Source organism: Nyctereutes procyonoides, unplaced genomic scaffold (genome assembly GCF_905146905.1).
Source record: "Nyctereutes procyonoides isolate TBG_1078 unplaced genomic scaffold, NYPRO_anot_genome, whole genome shotgun sequence".
Lineage (NCBI taxonomy): Eukaryota > Metazoa > Chordata > Mammalia > Carnivora > Canidae > Nyctereutes > Nyctereutes procyonoides.
The window spans coordinates 13,825,707-13,847,686 of NW_026575035.1; the positions used below are offsets into that span (position 1 = coordinate 13,825,707).

The 21,980-nt window shown below is 37.8% G+C and overlaps 1 protein-coding gene across 3 annotated transcripts in view; it reads left to right on the top strand.

Annotated features, from left to right (window-relative positions):
* The first annotated feature begins 1,043 nt into the window (after positions 1-1,043).
* Positions 1,044-21,980, top strand: part of PDE7A (phosphodiesterase 7A) — a 126,359-nt gene continuing 105,422 nt past the window's right edge. The window contains exon 1 of one of the 3 annotated variants that reach the window (XM_055318207.1): positions 1,044-1,659. In XM_055318207.1, coding sequence (XP_055174182.1) covers positions 1,522-1,659 — 138 coding nt within the window. In that variant the 5' untranslated portion in view covers positions 1,044-1,521. The remainder of the gene's footprint in view (positions 1,660-21,980) is intronic. The other 2 variants (XR_008663500.1, XM_055318208.1) reach the window with 2 other exon arrangements.

Here is a 21,980-nt window from a genome sequence, read left to right on the forward strand (position 1 = left end):
AGAACCAAATCAACAATTTTGCCAGCAAGAAAGAGCTTGTTCAGGCCCATGTCCCAGGGGCTGCTGGAATGCATTTGAAACAATGGTTTGCAAGTGAAGAGCTTTGATAGTTTGGGGGAGAAATTTGACAAAATGAACCTGCAGATGACATATTCAGCTTACAAACCAGGTCAAGAGATCTTTATCTGCTTTCTAAAAATCAAAGCCAACAAAGAAAAACACTTTTGGTAAAAGGTCATGCAGGCTTTTTCCTTTGTCTTCTCAGTATCATCCTTTCTCATTTTTTCCAGTGCATACTCTCACTTCTTTCAGTCTCGGTGTTTCCCCTCCACCCCTGGACCCCCCCCCCTCACTCCCGCCTTCTCGGTTCCCCTGTCCCCCCCTTCGCCCAGGACAGCCCTGGGGCCCGCACCTGCCCGGGGGAGCCCCAGCCGGGCCCGCCAGGGAACTGGCGGTGACGTAGCGGGGAGGACTGTGCCCGCGCGGCCCGCTGACGTCACTGCCGCAGCGGACCCCAGCGAAGCCCAAGAATGGGAATTGAAGGAGGGAAGCACAGCGGTGACCCCGCGGTTACGGCTGAGCGCTGCGAGTGCGCCGCGTGCTTCGGGCCTCTGGGGTCAGGAGGCCCGAATCTCGCCTGCAGCGCAGGCCGATCCCCACTGCACACCCTCAGCGCGCTCGACAGCAAGAGTTTAGCTAGAAGGAGAATGTCCCCAAGCGGTGGGGCCTCGTGCGCACGCGCCCTGGGTGGAGGGCAGATAGGGGACAGCTGGGGGGGCGGGCTGCGCGCTGATACAGGGCGTGGGGGCGGGTAGAGGACGGGTGGCGTGTGGCAGCAGAGGACAGGGACCCGGCTTAGAGTGCAGACCAGGAGGAAGGCAGTTGCCCCCCTCCGCCGCTAGCCCGTCTCCCTGGGCGCTGCGGAGGCGCGAGGCCTGCGGCGCGGCGTCGTGACGTCACGGTGGCGGCGGCCGTGGTTGGCGCACGGTCCGCGGCTGCAAAAGTGTGAATTACGCCCGGCTCGCGCCGGCGGCGGAGTGAAGTCAGGCTCCGGGGGAGGGGAGGGGCAGGACGGTGGCGGCGGCCCGAGCTGGTGGCTGGTCCCAAGCCCGCGCACCCCGGGTCTCGCCGCTGGCTCCGGCAGTCTTTCCTTGCACCGCTTTCTCCTGTCCTTGCTCCGCTCCTGCTCGGCTCTCCCCCGGCTCCTCCCGGCCGAGGAGCCCCGGGGCGGCAGGGCTCCCCCTCCGACTTTGCCTGTGCCGCCCCCGCTTGCACCCCGGAGCCCGGCGCGCGCCGGTCCTCGTAACTGTCGCCGCGGCCGCCGCAGCGTCTTCCCGCCGGCGGCCCGGGCGGAGTGCTGGGGCGGGGAAGGCGCGAGCGCGGCTTCCCGGCCCGGGGTCGGCGGCCGCCCGCCCTGCCCCCGCCTCGGCCCGGCGCCCCCGAGCCGCGGCCCCTTCCCAGCGCAGGGGCCGGCGGCCGCGGCCGGGCGGGCGCCGCGCGGGGGCAGGGCGGGCGTATTCAATGGAAGTATGTTACCAGCTGCCGGTGCTGCCCCTGGACAGGCCGGTCCCCCAGCACGTCCTCAGCCGCCGAGGAGCCATCAGCTTCAGCTCCAGCTCCGCGCTCTTCGGATGCCCCAATCCCCGGCAACTCTCACAGGTAAGCGCCGCCGCCGCCACGGACCCACACTCGGGGGCTTCTCTCTTTTGTTTCCCTCTTCCCATCCGGGTTCACCTCGGCGACACCCCCAGTCTCCTGGCTATTTACCTCAGACCCAGCATTGTTCGTTGTTTGGGGATTTCTAGGCTGGCCCCTGGATTCGAGAGCTTTTTCCTTTATTCTGGGGCTTTGCACACTCAGTCCCTCGGCCTTCTCCGAATCCCGCCCAACGCGGGTGGGCTTTGGGGGCCCTTCAGACCTGCGGCAGGCCCGCCCCCCTCCGTGCTCAGCGGGTTAAGCTTCAGGATGGACTGTTTTCCTCCCTCCGGAGGTCGGGCCCCTCTAACCCTAATTGTGGCCTCGGGCACACCTGTCCCCCCGCCCCCGGGCACACACCTGTGCGGCGTTTGCGCCTCGCCTCCCCGTGGCGTTCGGATGGTCCTGCGGTGCCCCGGACAATAGGCCAGTTCCCCGGAGCCCTCGGCGGCTCCGGCTGTTCCGTGGATGGACCTTTAAGTGCTTATCAAAGAAACAAGTATCGGGAGTGCTTCTCCGGAGCTTCGGTTTTCACAAAGTTGATAGCCTGGAATCAGTTCTTTTTTTCCTTTTTTTCTTTTTTTTTAATTTGATACGGAGATTTCAGGAGAAGAATTACTAATGAACACTCACGGGAAGACTTTGTTTTGAATGGTCCAATACCAGTTGCTCCTGAGAATTTCGGTGTTTTTTTTTTTTTTTTTTTTTCCTATGGTCATGCTGTTGGCCCAGCTCCTTAGTTCTGGGTGATTTCTGTTGCCAGCTTTAAAATAGGCAAAAAACAGTTTTGTTTACATTTGAACCAAGTCAAGTGCCCTCCGTATCTGCTGCCAGAATGTTATATGTTCATGATCAATTTTGAATTCAAATGCATTTGTTTTTCCTATTGGTTAGTATTAGTATCTTCTGTGAAGCATATTTTCCCTCTCCGGTTACGTTGTAAATACCTTGAGCCACGTCTATATACATATCTTTTTAAACCGGTAGTGTAGATAGCACCTGGTAGAGATTTTGCTCGTGATAGGTGTGTCCAGTAAACATTTGTCATTTGCTTCTTTGCCTAAATGGTAGAAAGAGCAAGAGACCATCTGGATTTCTCTCTGAATTGTTTTTATTTAAAATCAGGCTTATTTCACGGGACAAGATAGTTTGCTAATGAGGTTAGAGCCAACTTTTAAGGTTACTATATTAGTTTAAATAATACTCATTGTTATTTTGAAAGTTAGGTCCATGCTCTACCTTTATAGTACCCCTTAAATCATTTTCAGGCTCCAAAATTAATGTTGAAGAAAAATGTTAATGCATTGCTGGGAAAGGTTTTTAATGGTAGTAATTAAAGGTTCTTAACTGTAGTAACTTTTTTCACTTCCCAATATTATTTCACTTTCTCAGATCACAGGCCCATAACTAATACCTGTTTCCAGTTCAGTCTAAATAGTAAGGATGATCTTTTTATAAAAAGGTCTTTTATAAAATTATAAAATACAAATAAAGTTACTTATGCTCCCTGAGGAGAAAATGAATGAAAAAGAAGATTCCAAGAGCATTAAAACAAGGCTGATACGAGGGTTTTACCATTGTCTTAATTAATCCTCAGGGACCAATTTTAAGCCCTATTCCTTCTTGACTCATTTCCTAGCCTTAGGTTTAATGGGTAATGGAATTTTAAAAATATGATTGTGGCAGATAAGCAAATATTGAACAGTCACACCATATTTTATTAACTCCTAAAGCTTAAAAAAAAAAAAAAACCTATACCACTAAGTGAAGTATATAGGAACTTATGAAAATTTGGACAGAAAGTTTCTTGAATTATAACATTTTTTTCTAATCCTTGTTGCCCAACATTAAAATGATGATAAACTTACCATGGGCTGTAATGGGTGTATTTATCATTACCAAGACTTGGACTGTCATTTAATACTAAACCGTATGTTACTAGTGATTTTACTAAAGCCAGATGGGAATGTGTAATAGAAAAAAATAATTGGGGAGTTTTATTCAGAGTATTATACAATAAATGTTTGGTTAAATCAAAACTCTTGAATCTTCAGTTCTAAGTCTAAAGCTACAGAAATTTTTAAAAACTGAGGTGGTTTTGTAGTTTCATTTAATACTTAAAAAAAACCTCAAACCTGTTTTTCTTTCTTTTTTTTTTTTTTAGTCGCTAAGAAATTATTTTTCTGAATCTATTTTAGAGTATGTTCAAGACTCGCAATCTTTCACTTCTTCATTTTCACGGTAATATTGGAGACTGTCTCATAATAGGTACTTAATACTTGTTGGATGAGTGAATTAGTAATGAAGTTTATCTCTGAGCATCAGTTTTAAATCTGAAAACAATGTAAAGACTTTTATCAAGGCATAGCAGTAACTCATTTATCCCGAACTTGGTTTGGAACTTGTAACTGCGCTTTAAAGAAATTCAGGAAATAAGCAGAAGCCTGAACAACTAAAATATAGATTTGATAATCCTTTCAAAGTGTGTGTATTAGGCAAAATTCTGACAAACGTGTTGCAAGCAGCAGCAAATTTGAAGGGATTGGAGGCTGCTAGAATCAAATTCTCATTGATACTTGCAAAAATTGACAGCAGACACACCAAAGCCTGGGATCAGAAGAAAAACTCTTTAAAGCCAGCAACTCTTAAAAAGGAACCCTGAGGACATATAGTTTAGGAGCTTGAGTGTTGTACAACACAGTAATTATTAGTCAACATATTTAATTGAATGTTTTTAAATATTGAAATATTCCCACTTAAAATCTCCATGCCAAACAATGTAAGTTTTGGTGTTTAAATAGATAAGGGTGAATTATCTGAAAAATTCATTTCTTTGGAACACCAGTTGTCTCAAGAATACCAAGTAAATGAGGCATTAACTTTTTGTTTTAAACTAGGTCATGTACTACTTTCTCAAATAAATGGTTAATATGAGTTCTTTGAATTATTTGAAAAATCAGGACAATAAAAGAAACTTGTTTTTGCCATTTTAGGATATCTGTTGATAGCCGAGATTAAAGATTTATCTTGCAGAATAAAGTTCTTATTTAGATAAAATATTGTGAGAGCAGAAATTATCTTGTTCACTGTTGTGTCCATAGTGCTTTGCATAGATAGGTGCTCAGTAAGTGTGGAAGTTGAGTTAGTCTGTTAATAGCACACCAAAGCACTGCACCTGCGATTATTTTAGTCAGATTTTCTATGGACTGGAGACATATTTTTTGGGTTAGAAATTTGTGATCTAATTTTTAAAATATATCATTAATTGATGGTATGTATTACTATTGAACAAAATATTGGGATGTCTTTCTTGAAGACATTATCTTTTTAGAGCAGTTTTAAATTCACGACAAATTTGAATTCCATATGCTTTCTGGCCTGGTACATGCATACCCTCTCTCATTAGCAGCATCCCCTACCAGAGTGGTAAGTTTGTTACAATTGCTAAACCCGACATGGCTGCATCATTACCACTCAGAGTCCATGGTTTACATTAGGGTTCATTCTTCGTGTCTTTTTTTTTTAATACAGAAACTATTCCACAAATATTTACTAAATACCTTCTGGGAATGAGGCCTCTTGTGTTGAGTACTAAGAAAATGTAACGAATTAGTAATTGGGGGGAAAAAATCACCTGTGAGCCTGCCAACCATCCAAGTTTTTCTTTGATGTATTAAATTCCTTATATATAAACATTTTTCACTTCTGGTCATAATTCATATATCTCTTGTCTTTAGCAATGTTCTTAGTATATGACAAATTATCAAGATCCTGTATGTGCCAGAACAGTTCAAAGTCCCTTGGGCAAAAGTTGGTTCTTAAAGCTTACAGGAGTGTGGTGGGGAAAATGATCTATAATATGTGACATAATTTTTCTATTGGAGATATCAAGGCATAATGAGACTACAGGAAGGTATACCCAAGTTTCCTGGATAAATCAGGGGAAGCTTCTCATAGTAGTTGAGGCTTAGGCCAAAGCCTGAAGATTATGTAGGTATTTCTTGAGGAAAATGGTAAAAATGGGAGTAATGTTACTTGCAGAGTTTTTGTAAAGATTAAAAACATCAATTACAATATCTGGCATGTGAGGGGGAGGAGGATGGAGGATAGTCCAGGAAGCTATGTAGGTCAGCACTATCCAATAGAACTTTCTGTGATAATGGAAATTTTCTCTGCAGTATCCAGTATAATAGTCATTATCCATATATAGATAGGTAAGCACTTGAAATGTAGCTAGTCTGACTGAAGAACTGGTTTGTAAATTCAGTTTTATTTATATAGCTGCATGACTAGTTGCTATTATATGACTAGAAGCTACTATACTGTCAGAGTACCATGTAGTTTTATGTATACTTAATGATCATGAGTAGTGATGTCATGTTGATCTATGAGTAACACATTCTCTGAATATTGAAAAGTTAGAATTCTTTCAGGTCTTGATGTTGTACACAAAACCTTAATACCTCCATGCCTGTTTGATAAAGTCTGTAGAATGGTATCACTAGGTCAAGTCAAGAGGTAAGAATGGTTTTTGGGTTTTTAGAAAGCTCTGTCCTTTTATAGTACTAAGATAAATGATTGTTACTTTTTCTCATCTCCAATCATATATTATTACATTGTAATACTATATAATTATTATAATAAACATTATTTTATAAATGTTGTGTAAACATTTCCAGATATGTTTTACTGTGTTAGTAGATGCATTGTGGTAGGCTAAGTTTGTTTCAACTTGGACTAAGCAAAAATATACACTTTCTCAAGTGTTTCTGTGCATTTGCATTTCCTCTTATGTCAAATTTCATTTGCATATTTTGTGCTCATTTGTAAGGATTGTTATATATCTAATGTCAGTTTGTAAATGTGCATTATTTCAAATTACTGTTACCATAGTAGTTGCCTCTTCACAAATCTACATTCGGAAGCCAGTACAGGGGATAGTGTGAATAGTTGGTGGGATGTCCTGGGAGTGGTTCAGTTGCTGAGACCACCTTCCTCCCTGTCCACTGCCCAAAGACTTGTTTTGTTGGGATCTTGGTTTCGTTTTTCTGTTTTTAGAAATGTTTCATACTTTGATTTAACTTTAATAGTATCATGTTTTGGCTTTTACTTTTGAAGTAATACATATTTATACTATAATTCAAATATATGTTCAAACATAATATTAATGTAAATTTGTAGTGTATTTAGAATGGTGTTCTGATTGAGGAGTAGGATGTTCAAATTACTGGTTTATAAGTTGTCATCAGGAACACATTTAGTCTGTGCGACGTGATTGGAAGAGGTTTTAGACCTATGCTCAGATTTTGTTGCTATGCTTGGAGTTCCATCAGCTGTACATACTGCCTATTCAAGAATTCTTTTTTGAAAACAAATGTCCTACAAGCAGTAAAATTATTAAGCCCTTTTCAGGAGTTACAAAGAGTAGGGAACTCACTTTGGGTGGAAAGGAGAGGTACCATCCATTCTCTTTGAGGCGATTTGATAAGAATTCTGCTAATACTTTAGTCTAAGTTTCAGCTATTCTTTCCTTCCTTCCTTTTTTCTCCCTTTTCTTTTCATGAAGGACCAGAGTAATTTTAGAGAATTAACTTTCTCGAGATGAGTATAGAGACAAGTTTGGGAAGAGAAGAGCTGAAGAAAGAGGAAGTCTACAAAGCTTAGCTTAATTCAGATTTTTGCCTGGGACTATTAATACCCATTTAGTTGGAATAAAGACACTAAAGAAGCTTAAGTGATAAAGAACCCTCATTGCATGCAGATCTTAAAAAGTTTAATTTTCTGTTCCAAAAACTGTGTGTTTGTGTTTATGTAAAATCTAATTTTGTTAGAAATTCCTGGACTAAAGATCTTTAAGATGTGGGCATTCTTACACTTCCTTTGGCCACTTCAGAAAACTTCAACAATTAATTTTTAATCTTCTAATTTAAAAACAACTTAAAACTTCTTAATTCTACAGATTGCTATCTTATGATTAATTTGAATTGAGAGAAAATTGAGTGTTTATTCTCTCTCACATTTAAATAGCCTCTTCTTGTTAAATGTAACATAGACTGTTGATTTTTATATTGTTGTCAAATATGTCTTTCAAAGGTTAGTCACAAATAAATGATACATCCACGATTTGAATTCAGATTTAGTATATGAAGTAGTAGTATATGGGGAAAGGAACAAAAGCTACATTTGTAGATGAGCTTTTGAAGCTTGCAGAACTTCATTTTGGCTGCTGGCAGGTTTCCTTCCTAATGGACCTGTGCCAGTGTTCTTGTGGTTGAAATCAGAAGTTTCTCCTGCTTGTAATTTTGAGTAGGAATTTTGGATTACTGCTCTATGCCTCCACCTGCTGGTAGGGAGGGCTCTTGGTTTTCTGAAGATGATGGCAAGAGAGAAGAGGAGAGGATGAAAGCAGGGCAGGAAGAATTGGGGGAAGAAGATGAGTTGTTAATTGTTTAACTAAGTTTGAGCAAAGCCTACTCTGTCATCCGCATTTTGGGTAGACCAAACTTGAGCTCAGGACCATGTAAAGCACTTGGTAAATGGTGCTTAATAAAGATGCAGTAGTCTTGTTTCAGTGATAATTATGTTTCCATTTATTGAGTACCTCACACGACAGATACTGTAATTAATGTTTTTAATCTTTACAAAAAAACTATGTAAGTAATATTACTCCCATTTTTACCATTTTTCCAAAGGAGTAAACTGACCTTAGAGAAATTACATTATTTGCTCAGGGCATCGCAAGAACTTTGAGAAAGGCATGTCATGTTCAACACCCTCACTTTTAACCTAGCCTGCCTCAGTGAAGGTGAGTAGAATATATTTAGTCTTTTAGGTTTATGGATTGTAGGTTTTTGTTGACTCATAGATCTGGATAAGGAAGACACATTTGATGATTTGAGGTGATTATTTGAAGTGATAACTTACATTCTGGTCTTTTCAAATCATATCTGGATTTTGCTCTAGAGCCACTTTCTAGGGGGACACGACTAAGTTAAATCATACTCTGAAGATAGTTACCAAGATGATGAAGTAATTTGAAAGCACACTGTTTGATATGTGAGTGAAGAAATCGGAGACATTTAGCTTGGAGAAAGGAAACCTCAGGATTTGGGCCAAGAAGATGGGGATGGAGGTGGAGGAGTGGTTGGTGACAGATGATAGAGCATTGCTGTCTTCTAGTATGTGAAGGACTATCCTGGGAATGAGAAGAAAGAGAGGAGGATTAATTTAGATTTTGATTGGTTGTATATTTTTGATTGCCTCATCTTGTTCCTACTTTGTGAGAGCAGTCACTAATATACAGGAGAAGATACAAGGTTAAAGTTGTCACTTGTCCAAGGTAACACAACTAGATAGTAGAAAATGGATTAAACTCTGTGTCATTGTGACCTGACCCTAAAGACTATGCATTCTCTTCTACTTCCTTTTATGACATAGGAAAAAGATATTATTGCAGAGAGCAGAGTACGATGAATAGGTAGAAACAGTAGAGAAATTGAGTGATCTTGTGTTTAATCACACTAATAATTAAATGCAAACTAAAAGAATGATAAAATAAATATATAACATGAAGATTATACAGTGTTAGTAGATATAAATTGTAAATTTGCTGAAAAGTAATGTAGAAGTTGAATAAAAAAATAATATTTTCTCTTACTTTACTTTTAGTACCAAGTATTCAACAGTTTGTCCCAGTTTTGTTTAAAACTAAGTCAAAACAAATCTATATACCATGCATACTCACGAAAAAGGAAGAATAAAGCCAGTGATATCTCCCAATGCTAATTAAAGCCATCTCTGGATGTTAAATTATAACTATTTTTTACCTTTTTATTTAGAATTTATGTAATTTTACCAGTGTTTTTCTTTCAACGTGAATCTTTTTTAAAATCACAGTAAATCTAGAAAAAAGTGAAACAAGTTGTGTTTGGGCTCAGATCTCTGACAGAGATGTCCATAGAGAGAGCTGGCTACTTCATGAGATTATAAATTGAGACAGTAGCTTGAAAGATACTTGGATAAGGATATGGTCAAGAGGATTGGCTCTCTGGTTCCTTCCAACTTCATGATTCTATAATTTCTTTGGGTAACTCGATAATAAGCATTACAGGTATTTTTGTATAGCTCTTCTATAATTATAAAGTAGTTTCACTCTCCATGGGAGATGTTGAGAAGTAAATTTAAGTGTAATTATTGTTAGAAAGAAAAACAAAGCTGGAGGTATCACAATTCCAAATTTCAAGTTGTACTACAAAGCTTTAGTAATCAAAACAGTATGGTGCTGGCACAAAAATAGACATAGATCAGTAGAATAGAAAAGAAATCCCAGAAATAAACTTTTGATTAGATGATCAATTAATCAATGACAAAGGAGGTGAGAATATAGGGAAAAGACAGTCTCTTCGATAAATTTTGCTGGGAACACTGTACAGCTACATGTAAAAGGAAGAAATTGGGCTACTTTTTAACACCATACACAAAAATGGATTAAATACCTAAATGTAAGACCTGAAACCATAAAAATCCTAGAAGAGAACACAGGCAGTAATCTTTTTTTTTTTAATTTTTTTTTAAATTTTTTTACGATAGTCATACAGAGAGAGAGAGAGAGAGGCAGAGACACAGGCAGAGGGAGAAGCAGGCTCCATGCACCGGGAGCCTGACGTGGTATTCGATCCCGGGTCTCCAGGATCGCGCCCTGGGCCAAAAGCAGGTGCCAAACCGCTGCGCCACCCAGGGATCCCAGTAATCTTTTTAACATCAGTCATAGAAACATCTTTCTAGATATGTCTCCTTAAGGCAAGGGAAACAAAAGCAAAAATAAACTATTGGAATAACACATGAAAATAAAAAGCTTTTGCACAGTGAAGGAAACAATCAGTAAAACAAAAAGGCAACCTAACTGAATGGGAGAAGATATTTGCTAATGATATCTCTGATAAATGTTAATATCCAAAATATATAAAGAACTTCCACAACTCAGCACCAAAAAAAAAAAAAAATCCAAATAAGAAATAGAGGACTTAAATAGACATTTTTCCAAAGAAGACCTATAGATGGCCAATAGACACATGGAAAGATGCTCACCATCACTAATCATCAGGGAAATGCAAATCAAAACCAGTGAGAGCTCACCATACACCTGCCAGAATGGCTAAAATAAAAATGACGAGAACTAATAGTGTTGATGAGGATGTGGAGAAAAACAATTCTTGTGCATTGTTGATGGGCATGTAAATTTATGCAGCCACTGTAGAAAACAGTTGGAGGTCCCTCAAATTAAAAATAGAAATACCATACAATCCAATAATTCCATTACTTGGTATTTACCTGAAGAAGACAAAAACACTAATTTGAAAAGGTAATGTTTCTTGCAGCATTATTTACAATAACCAAGATATGGAAGCCAACTAAGTATCCATTGATAGACAAATGGATAAGGGAAGATTTGATACGTACACACACACACACACACACTGGAATATTGCTCAGCCATAAAAATGGATGAGATTCTGCCATTTGAGACAACATGGATGGCCCTAGAGGGTATTATGCTAAGTGAAATAAGCCAGTCAGAGAAAGACAAATATCATATGATTTCACTCAGTGGAATCTTTTTTTAAAAAAAGAATAAACAAAAAGTAGAATCAGGCCTATAAATACAGAGAACAAACTGGTGGTTGCCAAAAGAGAGGGGAGTGAGGGGTTGGGCAAAATGGGTAAAAGGGAGTGGGAGATACAGGCTTCCAGTTATGGAATGAATAATTCACAGGAATAAAAGGCATAGCATAAGGAATGTAGTCACTGATATTTGAATAGGGATGTTTGGGGGCAGATGGTAGCTACACTTGTGATGAGCCCAGCATAATGTATGAACTTGTTAAATCACTATGTTGTACACCTGAAACTAACATAGTGTGTCAACTATGGCAAAAAAAAAAAAAAAAAAAAAAAGTATAGTTCTTGTTTTGAAGAGCTATTTGATGACAGCCTATGAAGAGATCTTAAACAGTGGCTGTGGTGCAAGAACTAGAAAGTTAGGAGTTAGAGACTAGGAATTGATTTGATGTGGGAGGTAATAAAAAATTCTCACTTTTTTAGTCTGGGAGACCAGATCATGAAGCTAGTAACAAAAATACAGGAAGAGGAGGTAGGTTTTGTGTGTGTGTGTGTGTGTGTGTGTGTGTGTGTGTGTGTCTGTCTGGCGGGGGGGGAAGAGATAATAAATTTACTTTGAGTATGTTGATTTAAGTATCTGGGGAGCATCCAGGTGGGCATGTCCAGTAGGCAATATCTTAGGACGGTTAGGACAAATGATGCATTCTAACTTTCAGAGTTTTTTGCTCATATACACTTCAAAGAACTGGAAAAACAAACAAGCTATATACCTCTCACACATCAAGAATTTTTCATTGAGAGGTGGCTGGGTGGAGTATCTGACTTTTAATCTCAGCTCAGGTCTTGCTCAGGGTCGTGGATTTAAGCCCCACATTGCACTCTATGCTGGGTGTGGAGCCTTCTTGAAAAAAAAAAAAAAACACAAAAAACTCTTCCTCTAAATTCAGTATTTGTAAATGAATAATTTTTGGTGTGTTACTTAAATCACAATTTAAAATACATCCAGGGAATTTTTAACAACTTGATTATTTTCCATAATTATTTTTAAAAAATATGTGAACAATATTTTAAGTCAGAATTTTTACATTCCTCATTTTTTTCTTGAACTCCTTTCTGTTTTTCTGTCACTATACATTATCTCCATCTTTTATAATTAAAAGCATTTTATCAATCATATCATACTTTTCTACAATGAAAGTAAATTCATTCATGAATTTAGTGAATGGGAATAAAAAACATTTTGTATTAATTGTCACCCAGTTATTCTGAGTTCTGTGTAAAAAGAATTATAATTAAAAACATTTAAAATTTCCTATGTTGGGGGCACCTGGGTGGCTCAGTCGATTAAACATCTGACTTTGGCTCAAGTCATGATCTTAGGGTCCTGGAATTGAGTCCTTCATCCGGGGATTCTGCTTCCTCTCCCACTACCCCCCCCCCCATGCTATGTTTCTCTTTCTCTCAAGTAAATCTTGAAAAATTTTTTAAAATTAAAAATTAAATTTCCTTGGTTCATAAAGCTGTTTCAAATTTATTTTGGTCTCAGCAATACAGCTTTACTGACTATAACCAGTGCACAAACCAATGTGTGAGTTACAAAATTTAAAAAGTATTAAAACAGTAAAATTTTATTGGAAATGGATTCTTTTTTAAGTTATTTCATAAATATTGTTTATCCATTAATACTATTAGAAAATATGGTGTTTTGCATTGCCTTTCTTCCTCTTTTACTTTAATAGTGAAAGTATTGAGAAATCATGAGTAGTAAGTACTTTATTTTAGCAGTACCAGCCATTCTTCAAAGTTGACAACAAAGTGATAAAATTATTTTTAATGGTTTGTCAGGTAGCAACTGGATTTGGCTTAACTTCTATATTCATGGAAGTAAGAATTGATGACCCCTTTACTTGAAAAAAAGTTGGGCACCCCTGTCTGTTAGAGTCATTGACTTTCTCACTGTGGATATTTTGAACTCTCCTTTTGGCTCCCTAGATGTTGTTAGACACTCTCTCCACAGTAAGTATCATGAAGGATTGTGTGTTGCAGGTTCCTTTGTGAGGTGGTAGAGGGGTAGAGATGAAAAGGGAGAGGAGGTAAATGAAAACTGATATATTGGGTTATCAGAATTTTTTTTAGAAAGTTGTACATATGGGAGTTGAGAGCTGAAAAATCAATTTCCTTGAAACTCTCCATATTCTTGTACTTTTCAGGGTTATACATGCATGGCCCAGTTTGTAGACTACTGGCTTACTATATCCCATCTTGTTATTGTCTTGTTCCTATATTTAACCATTTTTCATAGGTATATAGAAATAATATTTCATACATCAACCTTTTTTCCGGTATTTGTTCCTAATCCTAGGTCATCATACTTAATCACTCTGGGACTTTTTGAAAATGGAATCAGGATATTAATGCTTGGAAGGAATCATATAAGTCATTTTAAAGATTTGATGATTAAGATTCTGAAAAGTTAAGTGATTTCTCCAAGATTCCACAGTTAGACAATGGAGAAGCTAGAGTTTTGAGATTAATTCTTCCCAACTTTGTTGCTTTTCTCACTATATCCCCTACTGCCTTGTGAAAGGATTGACCTTTGAATTTCCTTAAGTAGCAGTCTTCCTTTACTGAACGTTATTTTTTGAGTAGCAAAGCATCTGTGAATAGTCCAGGGAGTTTTAAAAGAAGTTAGAGTAGAAACACACTCAATTTAAAACATATCTGAGTTACTTCTTAAAACATAAGAGATAAAACCATTATTGAAAGTATAATAGACCAGTTGGGAAGATATGATTTGATGAAATGAGATTTATGTGCAACAGAAATAACCTTTTACAAAGAAAGATGTATTTCACCTATTCTTTAAAAATTAAGAATAAAGCTTTTTTTCACATTGAGGAATAAAATAATATTCCCTATATACAAATTGCTCATTCTATATAGCCTTTTATGTATGAAATGGTAGGAGGTGGAATTTTTTTATTTTTTATTTTTTACTTCATTTTACTTTTTCCTCGAATTCTTTATTGTGAACATTTTAAGAAAATTTTAGGAAAAACATTGAAGTTATTATAAAAAACAAACCTTTCTTAAAGACTTAATTTTTTTTAAAAACAGTTTCAGGTTCACAGTAAATTTAAGAGGAATGTACAGAGATTTTCCATATACCTCCAGCCCCAACACATGTATACTCTCCACCATTATCAACACTCTTCACCAGACAGGTACATGTATTAGAATTGATGAACCTACATTGATAAAGCATCATCATGCAAAGTCCATACTGTACATTAGGGTTCACTCTTGGTGGTGTACATTCTTTGAGTTTGGACAAATGTATAATATGTATCCATTATTAGTAGTATCATACAGAGTAATTTCATTGCCCTAAAATCCTCTGTACTCTAATTATCCCTTCACCTCAACCCCTAGCAACTACTGATATTTTGTCTCTAGTTTTGCTTTCTTCATAATGTCATTTAGTTGGTTTCATACAGTCTTCAACCTTTTCAAATTGGCTTTTTTCACTTAATATGCATTTAAGGTTCTTCCTTGTTTTGGCCTGATAGTGCAGTTCTTTTTAGCACTGGGAAGTATTTTGTTATCTAGATGTATCACCATTTATCTTGGTTGCTTCCAGGTTTTGGCACATGAGAGTAAAACTACTACAAACCTCTATGAAGATTTTTGTGTGGACATAAGTTTTCAACTCCTTTGGGTAGATACCAAAGAAATGTGATTAGCAGGGCCATGTGGATAAAGTATGTTTAGTTTTTGTAAGAAACCACCCAACTATCTTCCAAAGTGGCTGTACCATTTTGCATTTCTATCAGCAGTGAATGACAATTCCTGTTACTCTACAACCTCACCAGCATTTGATGATGTCAGTGTTTTAGAGTACCCATTCTAATAGGTGTATAGTGGCATCTTGTTTTAATTCACATTTTGCTGATGACATATGTGGAGCATCTTTTTATGTTTATTTGCCATCTGTATATCTTTGATATGGTGTCTGTTATGGTCTTTGGCTCATTTTTAAATTGTTTGTATATTACTGAGTTTTAGGAGTTCTTTGTATATTTAGTATAACAGTCCTTTATCAGATGTGTCTTTGGCAAATATTTTTCCCATTCTGTGGCTTGTTTTCTCATTCTCTTGACATTGTTTTTTGCAGAACAGAAGTTTTAAATTTTAATGAAGTCCAGCTTATCAATTTTTTTAAATGCACTGTGCCTTTGGTGTTGTAATCTAAAAAGTCATTGTCATACCCAAGGCCATCTACGTTTTTAAAATATTTTCTTCTAGGAGTTTTATATTTTATATTTAGGTCTGTGATCCATTTTTTTATTTTTTTATTTTTTTATTTTTTTTAAAGATTTTTTTAAATTTTTATTTATTTATGATAGTCACAGAGAGAGAGAGAGAGAGAGAGAGGCAGAGACACAGGCAGAGGGAGAAGCAGGCTCCATGCACCGGGAGCCCGACGTGGGATTCTATCCCGGGTCTCCAGGATCGTGCCCTGGGCCAAAGACAGGCACTAAACCGCTGCGCCACCCAGGGATCCCGGTCTGTGATCCATTTTGTAAATTTTTATGAAGTGTGGGGTCTGTGTTCAGATTGATTTTTTTCATATGGGTGTCCAGTTGTTCCAGAATCATTGGTTGAAGATACTATCTTTGCCTCAGATTACCACTGTTCTGTTGTCAAAGATTAGTTTAGCCATATTTCTGTGGGCCTGTTTCTTAGCTCTTTATTCTTCACTGATCTGTTTGTTCTTTCACAAATACCACACTTAATATACTTAGTTACTGTTGCTTTATAGGAAGTCTGGAAGTCCAGTAGTGTTAGTCCTCCAATTTTGTTTTTCCTCTTCAATATTGTGTTGGCTATTCTGGATATTTTTGCCTTTCTCTGTAAACTTTAGTTTGTTGACATCCACAATAAAACTTAGCGGAATTTTGATTGGCATTAAATTGAAACTAGATCAAGTTAGGAAGAACTGACATTTTGACAATATTAAATCTTCTTGTCCATGAAGATGCAGTGTCTCTCCATTTATTTAGTTCTTGATTTTATTCATCTGAGTATTGTCATTTTCTCATAAAGATCTTGTGTATATTTTGTTAAATTTATGCTTAAGTATTTCATTTTGGGGAGTGCTAATGTAAATAGTATTGTGTTTTAAATTTTAAATTTCACTTGTATGTGAAGTTGATTTTGTATATTAACCTTGAATCCTTTAATCTTGCTATAATCACTTATTAGTTCCACGAGGGTTTTTTTGTCCTGTTCTTATAGATTCTATGTAGACATCATGTCATCCATGAACAAAGACAGTTTTATGTCTTTTTCAATCTATACCATGTTTCCTTTTTTTTGTGTGTGTGTCTTATTACATTAGCTAGAATTTCCAGTGTGGCACTGAAAAGGAATGGTGAGAGGAAACTTCTTTGTCTTATTCCTGAAGGATTTTTTGGATAGGGCAACAGAAATAAGATCTGTGGGGGGAGGGGAGGAAGAACAACAAAAAAGATCTATAGGAAAAAATAAATAAAAATAATTTTCTACTCATTAGAAAATTGGCAGAAGACTCAACTCTAGGGAGAAATACAAATGTAGGAAAACATGTTTAGCTTTGCTAGTAATGAAGGAAATGGAAAAAAAATGAAAAGGAAGAAAAAAAAGAAAGAAAAAGTGTTTTTTGTTGGGGGACATCTATTTTCTTATTGGCAAAGTCTGACAAAAACCAGTGTTAGCAGAGGGTGACAAAATAGTTATTCTTTTATATGGATCTGGGAGCATCATTCGATTCAGTGTTGGAGGATAGTAGATTTTTACAAATCCAAATTTTTAGCATGAATACTACCTTTTCTGCAGTCATGGAATTTGTCTAAAGGGGCAGTTGCAAAAATTTGCTAAAACAAATGTGCATAAATTATTTTGGTAATAATTTGCAACACTGGACTGATGGATATTTAGATTATTTCAGTGCCCACAAGTTGGTTGGTTAGAATATGTTGTTTTAATTCAGCATAAAATTCTGTCCTGTAAAATGATGCCATGTATCTCTATTCATCTTGGAAAGATATACACAACAATTTGGGGAAAATACTAGCTGCAGAGTAGCATGTATATTAGCTTGTTTATGTAATTTTTTATATAACATCTGATTTTTGTAAATAAAACATGAAGGATATTATATACATCAGTGTATGCATACATACAAGTTTGACAGGTTGGTCAGCAGAATGTTAACAGTGGCCATCTTTGGTACTGGGACTTATGGTAATTTTTAGTATCTTTGTACTTGTGATTTTTTTTAAAACAATAAAAATACATCCCTTTTGTAATAAGGGAACTTAGTAAAGCTGTTTTTAAAAATCTTACCATTAAATGACACTTCTATGTAGAAACAATGGAGAAAGGTCTAGTTAGCTAATTAATAAGTATAAGTTGGTGGGTCAGAAGTGGGTTGTTCACTGGCACATAGTAGGTATCCAAAGTGGTGTATTAAAATGGAAGTATAGTGCTTTGATGTACGGAGGAATATGCTGCATATTTATGGGAAAATGAAGTAAGTTTGGTGGCTGATAGTTTACAAAAACTATTTTGCCTATTTCAGAACTGATAAGGTAAACTTTTTGCTATAATCTATTGAAATATTTTAGGGTCTCTGTATTAGCATACCATATTTATTATAAAATGTAAAAAGTCGTCAAGAAAATTTATGACCCAGAATCAGAACACTAATGTTAGAAGAGGCTATAGAAATCAGTTTCCTTAAAAAAAAAAAAAAGAAAAAAAGAAAAATCAGTTTCCTTAGTATACAGATGAATAAACTGAAACCATAGCGGTTTTAAAGGACACACAGAGGTGATATAGAAATCTCATCTGTTGAGCATCCATTTTGGCTACTCAGTTTTTGCTTGAACGTTTTTGGAATGGAAGATCACCACTTTATAAGGCAATCCATTGTGGTATTGAATGGTGTAGTGGGTTGAATAGTGTCCACCAAAAATTCATGTCTACTTGGAGCCTCAAAATGTGACCTTATTTGGAATAAGGATCTTTGCAGATATAATCAAGATGAGGTCATATAGGATTAGGACAGGCCCTAAATCCAATGACTGATGTCTTTCTAAGAGGAGAGGACACACAGAGACGCCAGCACACGTGGGGAAGGAGGCCATGTTGAAGATGGAGCAGAGATTGGAGCGATGCAGTTTACAAGCCAGGAACACAAAGGATTGCTGGGATACACCAGAAACTCCTAAGAGGCAAAGGAGGTTTCTTTCCAAAAGCCTTCTGGGGAAGCATGGCCCTGCCCAACACTTGATTTTGGACTTCAAGCCTGCAGAACTGAGAGAAAATAAATTTCTGTTGTTTGAAGCCACAAAGTTTGTGTTATTTCAGCAGCCCTAGGAAATGAACACATATTGTTATTTAAAATGTATTTGTTCATTCTCTCAATCAGCAGACATTTATTGAGCACATTTTAGATGCCAGGTACTCTGCTAGGTGTATCAAAGATAAATAGAACATGTTTTCCTGCCTTGGTTCTTGGAGCTTGATCTAGTAGGAAGGACAGCTATGTAAATATAGAATTGCAATACACTTGATACGTGTCCTCATTACCATAGTACATGAAGTTTAGTAGTGGCACATTTGATCTGGGAGAACAAGGGCAGATTTTAGAAAGAGAAACCTTTGTGCTCTGTTTGCAAGAGCTGAAAACAGCCTCTGGGAATTCTGTGTGATTCTACCACTAGTGCTATCAATCCTGCCTCGTTCAGGGCATGTTTGGCCTGCTGTGATAGCATCCTGTGGCTAGAATTTGCTTTCCACAGATCTGTTGGAGTAATTTTTTTTTTAAGATTTTATTTATTTATTCATGAGAGACACACAGAGAGAGAAAGAGGCAGAGATACAGGCAGAGGGAGAAGCAGGCTCCATGCAGGGAGCCTGACATGGGACTCGATCCCGGGTCTCCAGGATCATGCCCTGGGCTGAAGGCAGCGCTAAACCGCTGAGCCACCGGGGCTGCCCTGTCGGAGTAATTTTTAAAATTCAATTAGCCAACGTATTAGTACACCGTTAGTTTCAGATGTAGTGTTAAATAATTTATCAGTGGCATGTAACACCCAGCGCTCATCACATCATGTGCCCTCCTAATGCCCATCACCACTTACCCCATCCCCCCCTTCCCTCCAGCAACCCTCAGTTGGTTCCCAGAGTTAAGGATCTCTCATGGTTTCTCGAAGTCGTTTTTTAAATGCAGTCAGTTCATGCCACTCTGCTGAAACATCATCAGTGGGTTCTTACCACAGTGAAAATAAAATCCAAACTCCTGTTTTGCTATGGTCCCATGTAATCTCACACCTGCTAACTTTTCAGTTCCCTCTTTCACCATGGTCTTTTTGCTATGAACATGCCAGGTTTGTTCCCATCTTTGATTTTGTTCCCTTTCCTCTCTCGGTCTCCAGATCTCATCGTGGCTCCTTGTCCTGTGGATCACAGCCCACCCTGCAGAGGAGTCTTCCTGACCACCCTATTTCAAACAGCACCCCTCGCCACCTGTCCTCTTACCTTATTTTGTCTTATTTGTGGCACACCACTGACTCAATTCATTGGTCCGTCTCTGCCTTCCACCCCCCATCATACTCCCCACCCCTGCTACCACAGAATATGTGGTCAGGAAGCAGGGATCTTGTTTACCCTGTGCACTGCTGTGTACCTAGTGTGTAACATACAGGAAGTGTTCAATACAGAAGAATGAAGAAAAATTTACTCTTTTAGTCTCATGCTATCATGTCAGATCTTGTGTCACCATAACTGTCTCTGGGATGAATCCCAAATTGTATTCCTGTAATTTTATTTTATAGTCCCACCTACTCCCTCCCCTTAAAATTCCACCTTCATCCTCATACCCTTTCTGAGCTGCCCACTGTGGTATGAAACTGTCTTAATCTCTAAATTTATGTAATCTTATTTAAGAATTCTCTTGAGGTTTAGAAAACTTGTGCAAAGTAACACAACTGTAAATGATGTTTCTAGGATTTGAACTGAGATCTGTCTTTGACTAGAGCTCATCTCTACTGTACTGGAGTAGGGGAGGGGGTGCTGAATGCTTTTGATGAAGAGGAGGTAAAAATCAAAAATTAGAATAGGAGGTCTCTCTATTTGGAATAGAAATAGCAGACACTTATTTGTTTCTTTAAGAAGAACTGGGTGATATTTGTTAAAAGGAATTCTGAAAAGAAACTTGAAATTTTTGGATTAAAGTTAATATGTGCTTATAATTTAAAAAATGAAATATACAAAAAAAAAGAAAGTAAACACCACCTGTAAACCCTATATCCAGAGATAAACACTTAACATTTTAGAGCACTTTCATTCAGTCATTTTCTGTGCAGAAATAAAATATTGTGATATCATTTTCATATATAAGTCCATCTAAATTTTGAAATCATTTCCTAATATAATTACTAGATCACAGAATACTGTCAAATTTCTCCAGAAAGAGAATATCAGTTTATATTTCCATGAGTAGAATGTGAGTGCCTTTTCATACCTTGCTGATACTTTTTAGTTTCCATTTCTTGGATTTTTATTGATATTAAACTTGAAATAGATGTTTATTAATTTCCTGCTAGCTATTTTCTGTGACTTGTCTGTATCCATTACCTATTTTTCTAGAATTGAGAATGTGGAATTGGAGGCAAAAATTTTATGCTTGGAAAAGTATACTGAAAATGATTGACTTGAGATCTTCTGAATATACTACAGAAGCACACTCACTGTTAAAACAGCACACAATCTCTCCCTCAAGCAATATTTTAAATTTAGTAATACTACCTCAAATTTTATACTAGTAAGAAACATGGAATATGGGCCCCATTTTACATAGATTTTCTAAAGTCTAAATTTTTAAAGATAATTTCTATCTTTAAGAGTTTTTTTGGTAGCCTAAAACATTAACATAAAAGAGGACAAACTGAAGATAAAAGCAAAACATATGTTACCTGACGTGTAGAACCTACATTTTCATTTTTCCTTTGTCCTACAGTGAAAATACTCTAAATTCATTTTCAGAGAAAAGCTTTCTGGAAGTGACTTCAAGATTGTTGTGCCTCAGCTCATTTCCAGTTGAAGTGTAGTTTTAATAACTGTTGAGGCTTTCCACACTTAATTCCGCATCAGTAGTGTTTTTAAATTTCCTTGAGAGCAGGATTCATGTGGGCCATGCAAGAAAAGGCACTGAAGATAGAAAAATAAAATTTTAGAACTTTATATTTTTAGCCTTATTGTTTTAGATCCTAATTTTACTCATGTTGCATAGAGTACATAAAATAAAATGAATACAATTCATAAATAAATGCATTACAAGTTTGGAGACCACTACCTCAGGCAGTTCTTTTACACACACACACACACACACACACACACACACACACACAGACACACACCCCATATGTAACATTTCAAAGGGTTCTCAGAGTCCATTCATCATGATACCCATTTAATCATAACCTTCCTTATCTCCTGAATCCACTTAGCTGCAGCTTTTTGTCTACTGATTTGACTTTATTAACCAATTCTGACTTCAGTCCTAAAGCTGCGGCCCAGGATGAACTGTCAGAACAGCTGGCCTTGTACACTGATCTGTC